Source organism: Lontra canadensis, unplaced genomic scaffold (assembly GCF_010015895.1).
Source record: "Lontra canadensis isolate GAN:19392208 unplaced genomic scaffold, GSC_riverotter_1.0 scaffold10, whole genome shotgun sequence".
Taxonomy (NCBI): Eukaryota; Metazoa; Chordata; class Mammalia; order Carnivora; family Mustelidae; genus Lontra; species Lontra canadensis.
Window position 1 is genome coordinate 24,718,901 of NW_022631004.1, and position 20,448 is coordinate 24,739,348.

The following is a 20,448-nucleotide window of genomic DNA, read 5'->3' on the forward strand; positions in this document are numbered from 1 at the left end:
AGGGGAAGAGGAGGACTATTCCCACTTTCCCTTCCTATCTAATAAGGCACCATGTAGGATCTCAGTTCCTCTCCCACCCCAAAATGTTCACACAATCCTCTGCTCAAGCAGTGTATTAAATCTATTTTATCTATTATTTAAATGTTCCTTTTCCCACCACTTTTGATTGCCCCACTGGAAGGACACATAGGGCAGTATACTCCATAGCCTGGAGAAAATGGCCTCTTACAACAGACAAGACAAATCTAGGTAGATGATGGGTTCAGTGTTCATTTATCACTCTGTCATTTATTTACTGAGTGCTGACCACCTGTCAGGTGCTTTTCACAGGGCTGGAGTTCCCTAATGAAAAAACGAAGTTCCTGTCCTCATAACTTTACATTGTAGCACAGGAGACAAGCAGTAAACACAACTTGTAAATTGTGTAAACACAATTAAATAAGCAGGACAGTCACAGACCACGTAAAGAGAAGAAAGAGGAAAAAGAGAGACACTGAGAGGCGGGCAAGGTATGGGCAAAGACAGTAGTACCCTTAGCTAGGGTTCTGAGGAGAACCTAAGGAGGGATTATTCTAACGGTGATTCCATTTTTAATTCTTTTTATCTCACAAACTACAGCTGGTGCGTATCATTTGTAGATTCTGTATTTGTGAATTCTCCTACCTGCTAGAATCTACCTGCAGCCTCAAATGAATATTCTTGGTCCTTCCACAGCCTCTCTCAGATGTGTGCAGAGGGGCAGAATGTGATGTGCAAGTGCCCACCTGAGATCCAACGAGGCCACATGCCCTCTTTTTCTTTCAGTTCTCGTTCAGCAAACAAGTATCCTTTCTGCGGTTTTAAAGGCAGTGCCATGTTCTTCTCACATTACGCTTTCTGTTAATGATTTCACCTTTGGAAACGGCCCCAAGCATCGCGCTGAAGTGCTGTGTAGTGCTCTGGGCCCAAAAAGGCTGGCATTTGTTTCATGGAGAAAATACATGTGTTATATGAGCTTTGTTCAGGCTTGAGTCATTGTGCTTTGCTCAGGCCATGAGTTCACTGCTGGTAAATCAATGATATTATATTAACTTATATTATATTTATAAAATATAATATGTAATATATGTTATATAACACATATAACATATATGAAATTATATATCAAAGCAGGTCTTTAAACCTGACACAGAAACACACATTAAGTAAGGCTGACCAGTTGATGAAAACCCGACCAGAGGCTCCCAGGAACCTGACCCTGAATTTCCCCTAGGAGCTATGGCTCAGTCAGTATTCCCTAAGTCAGGGTTCCCAGCTACTTCACAGAATATTAACTACCACCAATCACAGGGATCTACATTACAACAAAAAGAATGCCTCAGTCTGGCATCATGTTTGCTCTTTAATAGAGAAATGGCTTGACAGGGACCAGATTCTAGCCAGACTCCAGGACACTGCTGTTTTATTTTTGTTGATGTTATTTTTATAGTTGTTTTTTCCTATGGCATGTGATACTGGCTCTCCTTTAATGGTAGGAATGTAGGATTTTCTTTTGCAATAATTGTTTTCAGTAAAAATGGAAAAAAAAAAAAAAAAAAAAAGGCGGCAACATAGATGATAAAGTGGGAAACAGACCAGGCAACTAGGTATGGACTCAGACATGAAGCTGTTTCACAAGGGCACCTGGACACATCAGAGATCAAGGTAACAATGAACAAGTGAAGTTTGGGAAAACATATGGAGTAGAGTTTTGGCTTGAGCGAGATTATACAGCCACAGATGAAAAATGTATCCTCCATGAGCCTCAGTTTTCTTATCTGGAAAAGGGGGCAATACAGGAGAATCACAGCATTATCTCAATTTAATGAAATAACAGGTAAAGAAGCAGGTTGAAACTTTTTGGTCTTAGAACCCCTTTTTACTCTTTAAAGTTACTAAAGATTTCAAAGAGCTTTTGTTTATGTGGGTTACATCTATCACTATTTATCATATTAGAAAGTAAAACCGAGATATTTTACACTTTTTGATTTTAACTAATTTAAAATAATCATGATAGAATCACCTAGGTGGCTCAGTCAGTTAAGCAGCTGACTTCAGCTCAGGTCATGATCTTGGGGTCCTGTGATGGAGCCTCATAGTGGGCTCCATGTTCAGCGGGGAACCTGCTTGTCCCTCTCCCTCTGCCCTTTCCCACCTTTCCCTTCTGCTCATTCTCTCTCTAATAAATAAATAAAATCGTAAAAATAAAATAATTATGGGGCACCTGGGAGGCTCAGTGGGTTGAGCAACCGACTCTTGATTTCAGCTCAGGTTATGATCTCAGGGAACCTGGATCAAGCCCCACCTTGGGCTCCACACACAGTGTGGAGTCTGTCCATTCCTCTCCCTTCTCCTCCCCCTGCATGCACACTCTCTCTCAAATAACAAGATCTTTTTGTTTTAATTAAATAAATAATAAAATAATCATAATAAACCCAATGCATTTTTTTTGTGAATATGTATTTCTCCAAATAAAAACACTTTTCCAAACAAAAACATTTAGGAGAGGCACTGCTTTGCATCTGTATAAATCTCTTTAACCTCTGCCTTCAAGAAAGGCAACTGGATTCCTCCATCGACTTCGGTGTTCAGACTGCTGCAGTATCACACTTCAGGCAGTCTCTGGGAAACTGTACTGTATACTTATGGGAGGGTGAAGTGAAACAGGCCAATAATATCTTAGTATTACTGCCAAAGAAGTTTCTAATTCCCCTGAAAAACATCTCCGTAACCCCCACATGTACCTGGAACATACTGAATTACAGGGTTTAAAACAGTCACAAAGTAAATTCATAGTAAATATTAATTCTCTATTCCCCTTATCCTTAGCCTCCATGTTATTAGAACATGAACACATCAGGGCAAAGACTTCTCCAGCTGTAGAATATCTATAGCAGCATCATGCCTCCTGTAGACAGATGACCAACAAGTGTTACTGTTGTTGCTTATTCTGGTTCCATAACTAATTAGCTGTGTGATCTTCAGCTAAGGATTTTTATTCTGTGTTCAAATTCAGAGACCCATGGATCTGAAAAGGGGAAGAAAATGCATCTCTATTTTCTAACACTCAGCATTTACTTTAATTATGACTGCAGGCAATATACCCCACTTGCAGCAAACCGAAATCATCGGTATTTTCGTATCGTATCAGTTACTGCAGATATCTTACAAAAATCACATACGCTCATCATTAATTCAAAAGTAGTGTAGGTATTAGATCTGCCACTAAATCTTGTTATCTAGTGCCTTAATAAGTACATATATTACAATACCACAAATTCTGAAAAATATCTTGACAGCTGTATTTCAAAACAACTGGGTTTCATTTCCAACCCTTCATAGTTGACTTTGTGCATTTAAAATCATTATTCAAAGAAAGTGATCCACAGGCTTAACCAGATGACTAAGGGAGTTCATGCAGTCAAAAGGTTACCTTGCGTTAAGTAATTCACTTTACGACTTTAGTCTCTAAGTTCCCCTCTTTAAAGGGAACCCAGACCAGTTATCCTCTGAGACTCTCCCCTCAAGAGCTGAACAGGAACCCACAGCACACCTGACTGCATTAACAAAAAGCTACAAGGGTCTGCTCTCAATTTTTACACAGCATTTGAGAGTCTACTGAGCTAAGTGCTTTCAGATTAATGCGGTTTAGCAGAACCAAACAGATGAAGAGCTAATGGTGAAAGCAAAGGTCCTCCCACACTACCTTTTATTGCATTATAACAATATAGATCACAAATAAGCAATAATTAATTATTCTGCAAAAAAAAATCAACCATCCACATAATTCGGGGCTATTATTGATAGGAATTGCTTGTTTGGATGCAGACTTATACAAAAATGTTTCAAAGCATCAGAAGAGTAACCTGGATATATATCACTAACGTTCTTTTTTTTTTTTTTTTTTTTTTTTTTTATTTATTTGACAGACAGAGATCACAAGTAGGCAGAGAGACAGGCAGAGAGAGAGGAAGGGAAGCAGGCTCCTGGCCAAGCAGAGAGCCCGATGCGGGGCTCGATCCCAGGACCCTGGGATCATGACCTGAGCCGAAGGCAGAGGCTTTAACCCACTGAGCCACCCAGGCGCCCCACTAACGTTCTTTAAATCTAAATAAAAGTGATTACACCCTCATATTCTCAAACAAAAATTTCAAGAAAGAAAGAGAGAGAGAAAAAAAATAAAGAAAAACAAGACAGCTTTCCATGGCAATGGGAAGTGCCCTTGTATCCAAGCACTGGCACGGAGAACTTCACACTGGGATACTAATGGACTAGAACTTTCAAGAAGCGAATCTATTGGTCCTCTCCCTTGATAACACAGATAACACGTGTGGGTCATTCAGGCCCTTCTAAATGCTAGAGACTGAGCCAACAGAGCTATGTTTAAGAACTAAGAAAGCCCAGACAGATTGCATTTCAGTCCCCATAGAAAAATCTAGGCTATGTCAGGAGCAGCCAATAGTGGCACCAAGATAATATAAGAGTAGAGACTGCTAGCTTCCCTTAGCAAAATTCAAATGGAGATCAAAGCGCTACCCTCACACAGAGTAGCTGTGAGTCATTAAAATGCTTCAAAATGCCTATCATATGGTTTCCTTCACCCAGAAACGCAATCCGACCACCAGACGCTCACAAGTGATAACTATCCCCCCCAAACGTCCAACAAGCCAATTTTCCTAGTTATATTTAAATGAGTCTGTCTACTCTATGCTTATTTCCTCAACAGCACATCTCTCTTTTTTTTTTTTTTTAACTTGCAAAGATAAAGACAGACTGAAGGGCCTCATTTCACACATTTAACCAAACAAAATAAAACTCATATTGTGGTGAATGGGGGGGTGGGTGGGGAGAGGAACTGCATTAAATCATCATAGAAATTAGGCTAGGGAGTTAAAATGTCACCTCAACGCCAAGAATAAGCAGTTACTGAATATACGCTCTATACCTGGTATTGTGACAGGGATACATAACCATAACCTTCTGATTCAGTGAACCCAAAGATAAAAGGATAAGTAACAAAGGATGGCACAATGTAGTGATTATAGTGTGAGGAGAGGCGTAAGGGTTTGGGAAGGTCTGGTTCATACCCGATCCGGGGAAGCAATGGGAATGGATTTGAGCCCTGAGGAAAAGGTCGCATTCGGGAATGTGCAGGTGTGGGAGGGTACTTCGGGCAGGGGACAGGCACAAGGGAGCAAAGTCCCAAAGGAGAGACTCTCCATTGAATATCGCCCAAGAGCAAAGAAGGGCAGTGTCTGCACTAGTGAGTTCATGAAAGAAGCCAGGAGAGATAAGGCTGGCTGAGACAGGTTGAACCAGATTATCATAACCTTGAAAGCTGGGCTCAATTTAGACTTTACCCTGTAGGCCAAGGAAGGCTTCCAAGGAGGGAGGTGTTATGAACAACAGTGAGTTTTAGGAATAAACAATGGTGATTTATCTCTGAGGCTAATCTGTCCTAACAGTGGGTCCTTTTGTCAAGCCAAGATTAATCAGAATCCATTGTGTCTAGTAAAATAAGTGTGCCAAATTATATCCTCGGGCAATTTTGCTACCATCTATGCCCTGGAAATGCAACTCAAATACCTTTCTTGACTGATGATAAATAACCAGGTAATCTGATCCCAGAAAAGTGGGGGGAAAAGTGTATTAAAAAGAAAATGTCATACTTGCTCCTGTGACAATGGCATTAAAACCATACTGGGGGGCGCCTGGGTGGCTCAGTGGGTTAAAGCCTCTGCCTTCGGCTCAGGTCATGATCCCAGAGTCCTGGGATAGAGCTCTCCCATATCAGGCTCTCTGTTCAGCGGGGAGTCTGCTTCCTCCTCACTCTTTGCCTGTCTCTTTGCCTACTTATGATCTCTGTCAAATAAATAAATAAAATCTTTAAAACAAACAAAAAAACCCCATATGGTGGGAGGGGGGCTACATGAAAGTCATAATTGTTTTGGATCCTGTGAAAATTAAAACTGATAACTTTGTAAGTAGTAATTAATGATTAGGCATCACTAAATATGCCTTAATTTAGTAGTATGCTCAAATATAAAGAAACTAATTCCCTCTATCTTATTAGACCATTTCACCTCCATAACTACTGGCTACTTACTGGCACCTGCCATGTGGAAGCCTCATGACCAAATTATGACAAGGTGGTCTGGGGCAGAAGAATGACCTACTCATTTCTGAGTTGGAGCCACAGGAAAGTGCAAAGATTCTAAGTAAAATGTAAGAGGAAACAAGTTGTTTTGTGTTTTTTTTTTTAATAAAGGGAAAACAAGAATTATGTATATACAATATATAGTATTATATACACTTACATACATATATAGAGGGTCAAAATTAAGAATACTATAGTAAATATGAAAGGGTTTGGTTGTTGGTTTTTTTAAAACGACTCCTGGTTACAGAGTTGAAAAGCACTAGAGGACTTTTAAGAGTAGCTCTGAAAGGAGTTCATGGTCAGAAAACGCAGAAGCACATAAGAGGTCCAGGGACCACTCCCTACTAACTGAAGCAGTGAGGGGGAAATGGGGGCGGGGAAGGGACGAAAGTAAAAGATTAAATTACAAATGGGCCAAATGAATGAACCTGACAGGAAGTGATAAAATTCTCAACACACACAACTGTGTTTATTCTAGGGAACCGCTCGGAAATCTACTTGCCCTGTAATCTACCAACTAATGGTAGTCTTCCCACGAGACTTCAGCAACCTCACTCCTGGATAAAAAATACAAGGACCACGGTTTTTCCCCTGGGTCAAAACCAGGAAGAGCCAGTGTTTTGGGTCCAAAACAACACAACAGCAAACCCTCCGCGGGTAGTGGGGGCACCTCCAGGACCGCTGTTAGGAATGCCAAGTGCCTGGGCAGGACCTGTCACAGTTTTCTTAACAAAACATCCTCATGTTATCCCACGATGTCTGTCTTCATGCACGGTCCGTTAGGGACGAGCGTGTCTGCACAACCAGTACCCCCCCCCCCGGGGCACCCCCCCCCCCCCCCCCCCGCTGCCTGGTCACACACTTCCTGTCTCTTCCATCACCCCCACCCCACGACTTCAGTTTCCCATTCAGTTTACAACTGTTAGCAGGGTCCCAGTCCCTGCGAGGAAAGGGGGGCGGGCGGCATTCCACCCCCAAACCCTCACTTTGGGACCTCAGAGAGAACCCAGGAAGAAGGAAGGCAGAAAGCCCTGGGTCGCCGAGCGGCACCCGCATTCGGCCGACAGCGGCCGAATTACAAACTACTCAATGAAACCACAAGGATGGGGAGGAGAAAGGCGAGCACCCGGGCACGGTGCCCCAAATGAACAGCAGACGAGCGCTCGTCTTTTGACGTTTCCATCGTGCAGAGCGCCGGAGGTTTGGGTTCGGGAGCCGGATTACCAGTCCCAGAGCCCGAGTGCACGTTCAGCCCCTCGGATTCCCCAAACCGGGAGGGACGTCCCCAACCGGGAACTGTCGCCGGGGTAGCTGAGCCCTGACTGCGCCTGCGAGGGCAGCGGGAGCCGAACCCGGTATCGGGCAGCGCGGGTACACAGTGGCCCGGCGTCCGCCGCCCAACTTTGCCCAAGCCAGGGCCGGTCCCGCGAACTTCGCGGCAGCCGGGCGCGGGCGGGGTAGGGCGAGCACTCACCAACCCCGTACTTCTGCCTCTTGGTCGGGATCCAGCGGGCCATGGCGGCGACCTCTCCCCGCGGCGGCAGTGGCTGCGGCTGCGGCGGCTACAGCTCCTGGGGCCCCGGCCGCCGCCGCGCCGCGCTCCCGCGCGCCCCGGGCTCCTCCGCCATGTTCCAGCAAACTTCGCCGACCCCGCAAGCCGTCTCCCCGTAGCGCCGCCCGCACGGGATTTGCTCCGGCTCGGCCCCGGCCCGCGGTCACCTGCTGGGCCGGGCGGCCGCGCCGCCGTGCGCGCCCCTCCCGGCGCCGCCCCGGCCCCTCCCGCCGGCCGCGCCCTCCGCCTGCCGGGGCCGCCTCCGCGCCCCGACCCGCGGGCGCCCGGCCTCTCCCGCCCGCCCCGGGGCTCTGCGCTCTGCCGGCTCCGCCTCGCGCACTTCCCGGGAGCCGCTTCGGCTCAGGTTTTTTCCATTTAGTGTTTGGCGTTCCTCTCCCCCGCCGCCCCGCACCGTCTTCCTCACCCGGATTAAACCCTCGAGGTTGGATCCCGGGGGGCATCGGGAGGGCCGCGCTGGAGGCGCCGGGCACACCCAGGCGGGCTGCGGACCGCGGGTGGGCGAGGAGTGCGGGGTCGCGCCCACTGCGTGCCGCGCCTCTGGGGGAACGAGTATAAATGCTTAAGTTGCTTCTCGGCCCCGGACACCCCCAGTGTCTGGCACTCAGCGGGCGCTCAATAAATATTTGTTGAATGAATGAGCAGTTGACTACTGCGTTCACCCCCTAGAGCTTTAACTGACACGGAGAGAGCCGGAAGCCGGACTCCGGGGCAGACATGATCTCCCCGGGCCACCGTTTATAGCTTTCAAAGCGGGCTCATCTGTTTTCGGGTAAATAGAGACCCGACGCGAGGGAGACGTGCTCTTCAGAAGTGTCAGTTTCCTAGGGGAGCTCAGTTGGGAAAAATTCTTTAGAGAGCCTTAACTTGGAAATTCTGTACCCCCCAAACACCGGCACTCCTCCCCAGATGGAGAAATGCAGACCCTTATGCTCGAGGGAAAAGTTCCCCCCCCAGGACCCCCCATTTCCAAAAGACCTGCAGCCTGAAGACCATCCCTACGGAGTGGGGGACGGGGCACACCCGAGTCCTCTCTCCTTCGCTGCTTGTGTAGTTTTGACCAACAGCCAACCGCAGGAACTGCTTTTTTGAACTGAAGAAGGCTTCTACTGGAGCCCTCTGAAAACCGTCCGGGATCTCACTCCCTCCTGGAGAAACCTCGGGAATGACGGTGGGATTAGAGACACCTGAGCTGGGGGGAGGGAAAGGGGGAGGGACATTTTGCTACCTAACTACCCACAGAAGTAAAAACTCAGAGTAAATGACCAGCCCATTTATGTTGAGGGTTTGAGAAAACACCTTTTGAAACAACTTATTTTGTCCTTGCAGCCTATGACATTTTCCTTGCCTATTTGGAACATGAAAGAAAGATAAAATATACACGTAGTAAAAGAGAATGAAACTTGATTGGAGAATCAGTGCATTGTAAGTTTGGTAACTTTTGCAAAACCAGATCTGAAATTTAAATCAAAACAAAACAAAACAAAAAAGTCCTGCTCTAGGTGGGTAACTCCTAGCGCTTACTTTCTTCTCCATCAAAAATAGGCATTTATTCACAGAGTGTAGTGATAATTTAAGAATCTGTCACTTTAGACTTAACATCAGGAAGGCATGAAGGCATTCCACCATCTCCCTGAAAATAATTTTTCTTTCTCTGCCAATGATATCATGATTAACCTAGTTTCCAGGCCAGATAATCTCTTCTTCTTCCCACAAACATTAGCTATGTGCCTATTAGGTTTCAGGCACTGTCCTAAGAATGGTTCACAGCAATGAATACAGTAAAACCCCTACCCTCATAGAGCCTACAGTCCGGAAGAGGAGAGTAAAACAAAACAAAGATACTGCCACATGAGGCTAAGCATGTAGAGAAAAATCCCAAGCAGGGAGGATAGGATTGGGGGTGGGGGGTAGATTCTGCTACTTTATGTTGAACGAAGGTGACATTGAAGTATAGACTAGAAGGAAGTATGGATTCCAGGGGAAAGTATTCTGGACATCAGGAACGACAAATGCAGAGGCCTGGAGGCATGTTTAACATGTTCTTAAAACAACAAGAAATCCTGATTGGTAAGAGGTCAGTAAGGACCAAGTTTGGTGCAAGAGGCACAGGGTGGCCAGATAGAGCAGAACCCTGAAAGGAGTAATAAGGACTTATATGTTACAATAAAAGGTTGAATGGTTTTGAGCCAACCTAGGACACAATCTAATTTGCTTGCCTGTGGGAAGAACAGATTATAAAGGCCCAAGGGAAGACACAGGAATATTTTAGTAGTTCAAGCAAGAAATGAAAATAGTTGGGTCCAGGATGGTAGGGGAGAGATTGAAAAGAGGTTGGATTCTTAGCATACACTGAAGGCAGAGCCAACAGGAGTGTTGTGTGCACAGAGGGGAATTTACTGTGAGGCTTCTGGACATTTTCATTAGCTTATGTTTCCGGAAAATTTGCAAAGAAAAAAAATGTGTTGTGTTTGTGTGTGTGTTTTCTTAAGATCTTTACCCTATATGCTTCAGGCCCCAGAGAACTTGGATCTTGTCCCTGGGTGTGATAGATGGGTCAAAGATGACTCTAAGGCTGAGCGCTTGAGCAACTGGTAAATACATACAAATTGTTCCGTATTGAAGTTTTGCCGTCTTACTTCTTTATGGCTTACCTTGTCATAACTTCCTCAGTCAGTGATGCCTCCAGGTGGACCATTAGGAGCTGAAGCATTTGCATTATAGAATGGGACCTTCACAAAGTTATTTTAATCACCTCTGTTCAAGGAAATTGTTTCTCCGATGTTCTCTAACCACTGTTATATTCTGAATTTAATACATCAGAGTGTTCGCGCTCATTAAGTGGATCTGGGTTTCTACCAAAATCATTTCAGCTGCCTTTTCTGGAATGTTTTCAGCTGCCACCCCCTACCACATTTTGCAACACTTGAGGTTTGAATTTGGGCATTGGATATCTCAGGTTTGACAATGGTTGCATTAAGAGGGCTGGAGGCAAACGGAAAATTTTAATTACGGCTTTCAGTATGTTTGTTCTTTTTCCTCTGAAGCCTGAAGCCCACCCACTTTGTTATATCAGATGGTTAAATCCAAATTTGAAAGTCCATTTAAATCATAAAAGCAGGGGCGCCTGGGTGGCTCAGTGGGTTAAAGCCTCTGCCTTTAGCTCAGGTCATGATCCCAGAGTCCTGGGATCGAGCCCCACATCGGGCTCTCTGCTCAGCGGGGAGCCTGCTTCCTCCTCCTCTCTCCCTCTCTCTCTCTCTGCCTGCCTCTCTGCCTACTTGTGATCTCTGTCAAATAAATAAAGAAAATCTTAAAAAAAAATCATAAAAGCAGAGCTATTCAATGTCTTTTATTAAAATTAGGCTTTAAAATTAGAGAGTCAGCCAGATGGGTAGGTGAAATAAGAGCGTGATTCCCAGAAATATCATTTCACTTTCGTCTGATTTCTTTTCAGAAGAAACAGTGAGCATATTCCACCACCAGAGATATTCAGACTTCAAAATCTACACAAATACAAACACATTTATGCACCCGCCGGCATTAGCGTACTCTGCTTGAGAGTATGCCTTGGAGAAAGTGTGCTTTGGAGAAAGAAAGGAGGATAAATTAATTTGGAGGCCAGTTTGACATGAAAATTGTGGCTATCCCTTACAATGCCTAAGAGAAAGACAAATGTGGTGATAACTGGCAAGAGCCTTCACTTCCTCCTTTGATTACCAGGTTTATTTTGCCAAATCTGGCTGACTTGATTGCTTCTCTGAAAGAAGCTATGGATTCTGCTTAAAAAGTGTCTCTTTTCTTGTCTTCCCTAGATAGAAAAGGCTCATTCTTTGAGCCTATGTATGAATGAGTGTATTTGCTAGAATTCCCACCCTGCCAAAAAAAAGGAAAAGCATAATCGGCTCTAACCACCACTTTATGGTCTTCCAAAGGCAAATGCTTTAGGACAAGGTGGTTGTATGTAGGTGGAGCACAGGGCGATGCATTGTCATTTGGGACCCGTGAGCTAAAGGGGACAAAGAAATTGACCTCCACACCCCTGGAAGCACTTTTTTTTAACGTACCCTACAAACACACATCACTATCCACTCTCTGCCCCACCCCCAAATGATTTGTCTGGTGAGCATTTTTGGGTCTGTTTGTGCTTCTGCCATGTGATATTGTAGGTCCTGCTTCTCTGATGAGTGGGAGATGATGGTCGGTGCTCTAATGCAAGTCATAGTCTCATCCCCATTGCTGCGTGATTTATGCTTGGGTAGCACTTTCATCCTATTCATGAACACAGCAGAAAGCTTTTAGTTTTGTTTCTAGAATGATCATTGCTGCAAAGACCGAAACGTGCCTTCAAGATCACCTTTGGGAGAAGCTGATGACATGAGCAATTCAAAGTCATTAGTTTGATGAAAATTGGATATTCATGTGAGAAACAATGAAAACCACTGGAGTTTTCAAAACTTTGCTCATACATGTATCTTGAAAAGTTCCTATATGTGTTGAAAATTTGTCTTCCTTGAATTCTTTTTTTTTTAAAGATTTTATTTATTTATTTGACAGACAGAGATCACAAGCAGGCAGAGAGGCAGGCAGAAAGAGAAGGGGAAGCAGGTTCCCTGCTGAGCAGAGAGCCCGATGCGGGGCTCGATGCGGGGCTCGATGCGGGACTCTGGGATCATGACCTAAGCCAAAGGCAGAGGCTTTAACCCAATGAGCCACCCAGGTGCCCCTTCCTTAAATTCTTTCAAACAAGAGGAGATAGGAACTAAGAAGCAATGTGGAAAAATTATGGTGTAAGCATAAGTCAAAATAATTAATTTGTATATGCCAAAATAATTAATTTGTACATGCCAATATATAAAATTATATTTTACTTGGAAAAATGACATCAAACATTAAAAAAGGGAAAGTTTTGGGATACATGGGTGACTCAGATGGTTAAGCATATGCCTTTGGCTCAGGTCTTGATCCCAGGGTCCTGGGTTGGAATCCCACACTAGGCACCTTGTGCCTGCCACTCCCCCTGCTTGTGCTGTCTCTGTGTCTCTCTCTGACAAATTAAAAAAAAATTTTTTTCTTAAATGAAAAGTTTTATTCAACCTTCTTCAAAATAAAATAAACAAAAGAAAACTTCTTGGTCGCTGAGATTCCTGGATGATAGAGGAAAACAAGAAGTTAAATGCACAAATTTAACCTTTACTTGTGACAAGAGTGAAGCTTCATTCTGCAATCTTTGGTAACAGTGACACTGTGACTATATTGTTTAGGTGACAGTCATAGTCAGCACATTTGTCTTCCCATTACTTCATGGTCAGTTAAGAAACACATATTGGATCCAGAATTTTTATTTAACACCAGATAGATTTTCCGTGGTCGCCAGCTGTAGTGTAGCAATAATAATATTCATGGCCTGTGCCTGGCACTATTCTAAATCAACTTGTTTAATCCCCACACAACCTAATGAGGTAAATCAAACTATTGCCCCCCCGACCCTTACAAATGTGGAAAGCATGGCCCAGAACAATCTAAGATATTGCCCTCATGATGAGTTAGAGGCAGAACTAAATTCAAATCCTGAGCAGACCGGCTCCAGGGTCCATGTTCTAAACCAGGAGTCAGTGAACTGTTGCTGTAGCGGCCCATACATATATTTTAGATTTTGCAGGCCATCTGGTCTCTCTTGCATCCGCTCCACTCTGTAACTGTAGCAGGAAAATAGCCATAGACAATATGTGAACAAATAAGTGTGACTATGTTCCAATAAAACTTTATTTGTAGATGCAAAATTTGAATCTCATATGATTTTCATATGTTATGAAATATTCTATTTTTGACTTTTTCAATCATTTAAAAATGTAGAAAACATTCTCAATGTGAAGCCTGTACAAAAACAGGTTGTGTGTTGTTGTTGGCCTGAGGGTCATAGTTGGCCAATCCCTACTCAAAACTATGACCACCACCTTTTGAAGTGAGTGGAAAGGCTGGGGGTGCCGCCAGGAGAAGGGTCAGGGTAACAAGGGAGACATCAGTGTAGACCTTTCCCCCAGAAGTCTGCTACATTAAGAGTTTGAGAGAAGCTCCTGGAAAACAAGTCATTGGAAGAGAACGACTCCAGGTAATAAAAGTTGCTTTAGAGATTTGGGCACTCCTGAAAACAGTATCTGTTTGGGGGAATTGTCTCTTGGCCTACCTCCTCTGAACTCTATTCTGAATGATAGGGGCTATAAATAAAAAACATAACTAAGCCTTTGTAAGACAGCAGACGAGCAACTGTTCTGGTATCCATGGAACAAGTAGACTTCCTCAGGTGGACGGGGGAGGCACATTTCTCACACTGTTATTCATAACAGCCAAGATATGGAAACAACGAAGTGTCCATCCAAGATGAATGGATAAAGAAGATGTGGTGTGTCCATACAATAGGTCATTGTTCCACCATGAGAAAGACAGACATTTGTGATAGCATGTGGATGGACCTTGAGGGCATTATGCTAAGTGAAATAAGTCCGAGAAAAATACTGTATAATCTCACTTGAAGGTGGAATCTTAAAAAAGGCCAGATTCATAGAAAGTATCATGGTGGTTGGCAGGGTCTGGGGGTTGGGAGAAGTGAGGAGACGTTGGTCAAAGGGTGCAAACTCCCCCAGTTAGAAGTTGTGAGGATTTTTTTTTTTTAAGATTTTATTTATTTATTTAACAGATTGAGAGATCACAAGTAGGCACAGAGGCAGGCAGAGAGAGAGGGGGAAGCAGACCCTATGCCAAGCAGAGAGCCCGATGTGGGGCTCGATCCCAGGACCCTAAGATCATGACCTGAGCCGAAGGCAGAGACTCAACTCACTGAGCCACCCAGGCGCCCCGGTTGTGAGGATCTTGCATGGTGATTATAGCTGACAATACTATATTATATTCTTGAAAGCTGCTAAGGGAGTAGATCTTCAATTTTCTCACCTGAACTATATAGGAAAGCATATGGTAATTACATGATGTGATCAAGGTGTTAGCTATAGCTGTGGGATTAATTATTTTGCAATAGATGAATGTATCAAATCAACATGTTGTACACCTTAGACTTACAAGGTGTTATATGTTAATTATATCTCAGTAAAGCTGAGCGGGAAAAGAGTGGAGGGAGGCACTCTCATGAGTATCCTAGTGGAAATGACAATGGGTTTTCTCAGATCATCATGCTAGGAGAGGTGACAACCTCCATGAAAAAGTTTGCACAGCCAGGTAGATACTGATGAGACCATCTGGCAAAGGTCAGAGCAGAAGAAAAGAAAGTGTGCAGATTGCTGTGAATTCTGAGTTACACCCTCTGGGCTTTTCCAGAAATACTGGAAGGGAGACTTGGCAGGTAAATAAATGAGGGTGTTGAAGCTGTAGAACCAGTGACTGATAGGAACTTTTTAAAAATTTTGCTAAAATATAATGACATATCAAATTGCATGCATTTTTTAAAAAAGATTTTATTTATTTATTTGACAGACAGAGATCACAAGTAGGCAGAGAGGCAGGCAGAGAGAGGAGGAAGCAAGCTCCCCACGGAGCAAAGAGCCCAATGTGGGGCCCGATCCCAGGACCCTGGGATCATGACCTGAGCCGAAGGCAGAGGCTTTACCCACTGGGCCACCCAGGCGCCCCAAATTGCATGGATTTAAAGTGTGTAGTGTGATGATGATTTGATACACTTCTATACTGTGAGGTAAGGACAACAATAAGGACCGCCTCTGTCACTTATACCACCTTGTGTGTGTGGTAAAAACATTTAAGATTTACTACTCTTAGGAAGTTTTCAAATACATAATATAGTATTGTTAACTATAATCACATGTGTGTTAGACTTCCAGAACCTATCCACCTTATAACTGGAAGTTTGTGCCCTTTGACCAACATATTCCTCTCCCCTTAGGCCCTGGTAACCACCAATCTCATCTCTATTTTGATAAGTTTGACTTTTTTTTTAGATTCCACATATACATGAGACCATACAGTATTAGTCTTTCTCTGACTTATTGCACTTAGCATAATGTCCTCAAGATCATCCATGTTCTTGCAAATGGCAGGATCCCCTTCTATTTCCATGATGAATAATATTCCACTGTGCATAAATAAATCCAGCACATTTTCTTTTCCCATTCATCCATTGATAGGTTATTTCCATATCTCGGCTATTGTGAATAATGCTGCAGTGAACATGGGGGTGCAGATACCTTTTCAATATCCTGTTCTCATCACCTTTGGATATATAGATGAGTAATATTCTGAAATGCTTTCACATTCATTAGCGCACTAAGATTGAGACCACCATTTGCTGTCTTTAACTGTTCTTGGCCTCAGAATTTCCATGTTTTTGAATATCAGTCTCGGGCACGGCATTCTAAAGTCTACAGGGTCCGGCTTCATCCCAAGATTGTTTCACCTCCTATTTGGGCAATATTCCCGAACTCACTTCTTTCAAGATAACAAGGTATGTCTACATACTTTGCCGAGATCACCTGGCTCAGCCACCTCAGGGGAGGGTGCCTGGGGCTTTCTACTTACCTAGTTTCTTAGTCACGTTACTGTGGCATAATGTTCTTATTTAAACAAGCCCTTCCCTTCCATAAAATCATGCCTCAGGCTTCATTTCTCAGAACCACTCATACCACAGAGGCAAAAGGTCTTTTAGGAGAAGTAAACTCATTTATGTTTTTTGTGGAGGCGAACTCCACTTAGAAATGATCAGACTGCTAATGTCCGTCCTTGTTAACGGGGCTTGGCCCACGCTTCAAGTGCTAAGCCGGCCCTGGCTCTGGGACTTCTGTTTTGATTTCTCCTGTAATTTGCCAAAAGGGCCTCTCTTGACTTCAGTCTTCCTATTTGAGAACCTGTTGTTGTAATTCATTGCCTGGGTTCAAATGTTAGAATTCTTCAGATTAAGTAGTTCTTTGAAGACAGGAAACGACTATTCATCTAAAATGTGAACAACAGGAAAATTCCAGCGGCCATGTATTTTACTTAATGTTCTGTGAGCCATTTTAAGTAGAAGCATACCAATAAAATAAATAGACCTGGAGTGAATCCAGCCAAGTATAAGAGAAAAACAGGAGTGCCTGGGTGGCTCAGTCCGGTTAAGTGTGTGATTCTTGATTTCAAGATCAGGTTTTGATCTCAGGGTCCTGAGATCAAGCCCTTTGTTGGGATCCAAGCTTGGCCTGGAGCCTACTTAAACAAAACAAAACAAAACAAAACATAAATATGCAAACTAGGAATACAAAAGAACATAGGACTACAGAGTTAGAGGAGCAAATTTATGTAAGATTATGCATATAGTTCTTACTTAATAAATTGTAAAAAATCACAAACAGAATTCACTGGGAAAATGTAAATGACCAAAATTGAGCCAAGAAATACACAACCTCAGGCAGCCAAACAGCATAGAAGACACAGAAAATGTGGTCAAAATATTACATCTAAAAAATGTGGCAGGCCTAGCCACAAAGACAAATACTTTTGTATATTCCAAGAAAAGATCAGTTGAGGATGTAGTATGAACTCTTCCATAGGAAAAGATGGAATGAATGCTTCCTGGTTTACCATATGAAACAACATCACCCTGGCAGAAAAACCTGTCAAAATATGGGAGGAAAAAAAAAATACAGATTGATATTTGTGCAAATATAATACAAATACAGCGATTAATAGAGATTCAGAATGAAATATTAGTGCATCGCATCAAGCATTCAGTGTGGATAGCAATCATGTGGGTAGATATATAAAAGGCATTTGATTAAAACTAACATTTGCTTGCAATCCAAACTCTTAGTAAACTAAGAATAAGACATGCATCCTCAACTTGATGAAGAACGTATGTTAGAAACAAGTACTTAAGAAACAACACTTAAGTGCTGACTGTCATGCATTCCCATTCACCAGAAATCAGAAGTGAGGTCCTGCCACACAGTGGTTAGAGCACTATTCAGGATTGCTCTCTGTATCCAATGCAAGGAAATGCGAAACATGGAGACCAAATTGTTATTGTTTGACAATTATATAACTGGATAACAGAATCAGCAATGAATATTTTCAAATAAATCAGAATTTTATCATATATTTAACTCTTTTCTCCTGTTTTGTTGTACTTGTAAGGGGACTTCAACAGACCAAAAAAAAAAAACAAAAAAAAACAAAAACAAAAGCAAAAAACAAACAAACAAAAAACCCCCCAAAACAAAAACCAAAGCAAAAAAAAAAAGACCCAACAAAAACAAAAAACCAAACAATGGGATTCTTTCCCCAAATTTACTATTGTATGGTAATGTGTGATATTTCAGTTTCTACAAGGTTCAGATTCCCCTTTAAACTTAACCCATCTTTAAACACAGAAGAGAATTTAGCTTCAAAATTGTTTCACTTGTCACAGAGAAGTTTAACTGGGTCAGCCCAATTGCTATTATTTTGTCAGTAGTGTGCTCTCTTAGGTAGAATGGGCCTTTCAGTGGGTGGTAGGATGTCATTCTGAATTCTGCAAGGCTGGTGCTCCTGCTCCCCTAAGAAGCATTGGCAGGACCCTCAGAGTTCACCTCCCACCCCAGGGTGAGCTGACAGCCCTGCCCCTGTTGTCGATCTCTGCTACCACCACCCTTTGTGCTCAGACCACAGAACTACAGCTGCAAACAAGACTTTGGGGTGTGGTTGCACAAATACATTTTGCACTGAGCCTGTGTTTGCCTACAGTTGGCTCAGAGGGAGCCTCCTACCCTTAGGGACTGAGTTAACTCTAAAATCTCTAAACTCTGTGATGCAAAGGAGCCCTGATGCATCCAAATAAGGCCCAACCTGTAGCTACAGGCTGAGCCGAACTTAGTTGCAGTGGCAACAGCGTAGGAAATAAAATTCACGAAGGTGTTTGTGAGAGCAACACAAACTGAACTGGAAAATATAATTGTAGGGGAGCCTGGGTGGCTCAGTCAGTTAAGTGTCCCACTCTTGGTATGGGCTCGGATCATGATCTTGTGGGATGGAACCCTGAGTCAGCTCATGCTCAGTGGGGAGTCTGTTTGCGATTCTTTTCCTCTGCACTGCCCCACCACTAAAATAAGTAAATAAATCTTTACAAAAAATTAAAAAATTTAAAAATTAAACAGAAAAAAACACATACAATTATAATCACTGCTGAATTAACCAACAAACAATTGAGGGATGATTTCAGAACCATTGGTAGTTTTCTTGCCATGCTCAAAATCTTCTCTTCAAACACTCCTTCTAAATAAACACATCCTATGGTATCCTAGGAAAAGGGGCTTGAAACTTTCTTGGGATTAACGATGTCCACAGAGGTGACATGTTTGTTTCAATGCCCGTAGTAGAACAATACAGTCAGGTTTAGGGAATGAATTAGAAAGAGCGCAAGACTTCAAAATAAATTTTAAAATTTCATGAAATCAGCCCATGGTAATTTTTGTCTGCGTTTTAAAAATAGAAATAATTTACTATGCTACTGCAAATAGCCTATGAAACTCTAAGGGGATAACAAAAATTAAAAGATCACGCTGGGGTGGTGATGGTGGTGGTGGGGTGTGTGTGTGTGTGTGTGTGGTGGGGGAATGCTGCTATTCCTGGAAAAGAAAGCTAAGAAGGAATGCAGTTTAAAAAAAAAAAAAAAAAGAAAAAAAAAATCCGGGACAATGTCATGCTCCATAGATATGATACTACTGCCACCCACTGTTGTAAGTGTGAATTGCAGCTATGCAATTGCTCGTTCTGATTTTTAAAAATTCTTTTACAACCGCCTTCTCAAAACAACAACAACAACAACAACAAACCCCTGCCCTCTGACGGCAGCAGCAGGCGTTTTGTGTTGCGTTCACTATTTCCACGTCCTTAAATCTTTTTTTTTTTTTTTTTTTTTTAAAGATTTTATTTATTTGTCAGAGAGAGAGAGGGAGAGAGAGCAAGCACAGGCAGACAGAATGGCAGGCAGAGGCAGAGGGAGAAGCAGGCTCCCTGCCGAGCAAGGAGCCCGATGCGGGACTCGATCCCAGGACGCTGGGATCATGACCTGAGCCGAAGGCAGCTGCTTAACCAACTGAGCCACCCAGGCGTCCCTCCACGTCCTTAAATCTTATGAAGAATTACTGTGCTAAGAGCTTTACATAGATCGGAGCTTGCGAGTCACTAAACTCCTTAGCCCAGGTCCCATAGGTGGGGACGGATAGAGCCAGGGGTAGAACTTTCTAATCAGAAATCGACCTCCAGGCTGCTCTTCTGCCTTTGTCTGGTTTTGGGCTATGTCTTGGGATCCCCCTTGGGGGAGATCTTCCAGAATATATGTTTCCATCCCTTCAGCCTCAGCTTATCACCTTCAGAAGAACTCGCACAGGGGAGTGAGTTATTATAAAACACTATTAGGGCAAAGAAAGAGGTTCTGCAGGTTATTTTGGGTGGTCCTTCCTATTTTAATAAAAAAATAAAAATTAAAAAAGAAGTTTCAAGTCTTCATATGCCTTTGTGCTAATTTGCTTGTCTGACAGTGATAACTTGTTTTTGGATATTTTCAGATTACTGTTAGTGATAGGAAGATGGGCCAGATTTTCCCTGAAAGGCTCCCCCTCTGAGACTAAGGCTTCCATCACCATTGTTTTTCTATTGGGGGGTAAGAATGACTTATTGGTCCTTATTTTGTATAGAAGCCTAGTTATCAAAACTTTTTTTGGGGGGG

At 43.1% G+C, this 20,448-nt stretch overlaps 1 protein-coding gene across 3 annotated transcripts in view; it reads right to left on the reverse strand.

The window, feature by feature from the left end:
• Positions 1-8,215, reverse strand: part of DOCK5 (dedicator of cytokinesis 5) — a 213,840-nt gene extending 205,625 nt beyond the window's left edge. Inside the window, exon 1 of one of the 3 annotated variants that reach the window (XR_004382447.1) lies at positions 8,155-8,215. Coding sequence is in view for 1 of the 3 variants with exons in the window: in XM_032855782.1 (XP_032711673.1) it covers positions 7,653-7,695 (43 nt within the window). In the remaining 2 variants the exon portion in view is untranslated. Of the gene's footprint in view, positions 1-7,652; positions 7,878-8,154 lie in introns of those variants that run through there. The other 2 variants (XR_004382446.1, XM_032855782.1) reach the window with 2 other exon arrangements.
• Between the last annotated feature and the right edge of the window lie 12,233 nt (positions 8,216-20,448).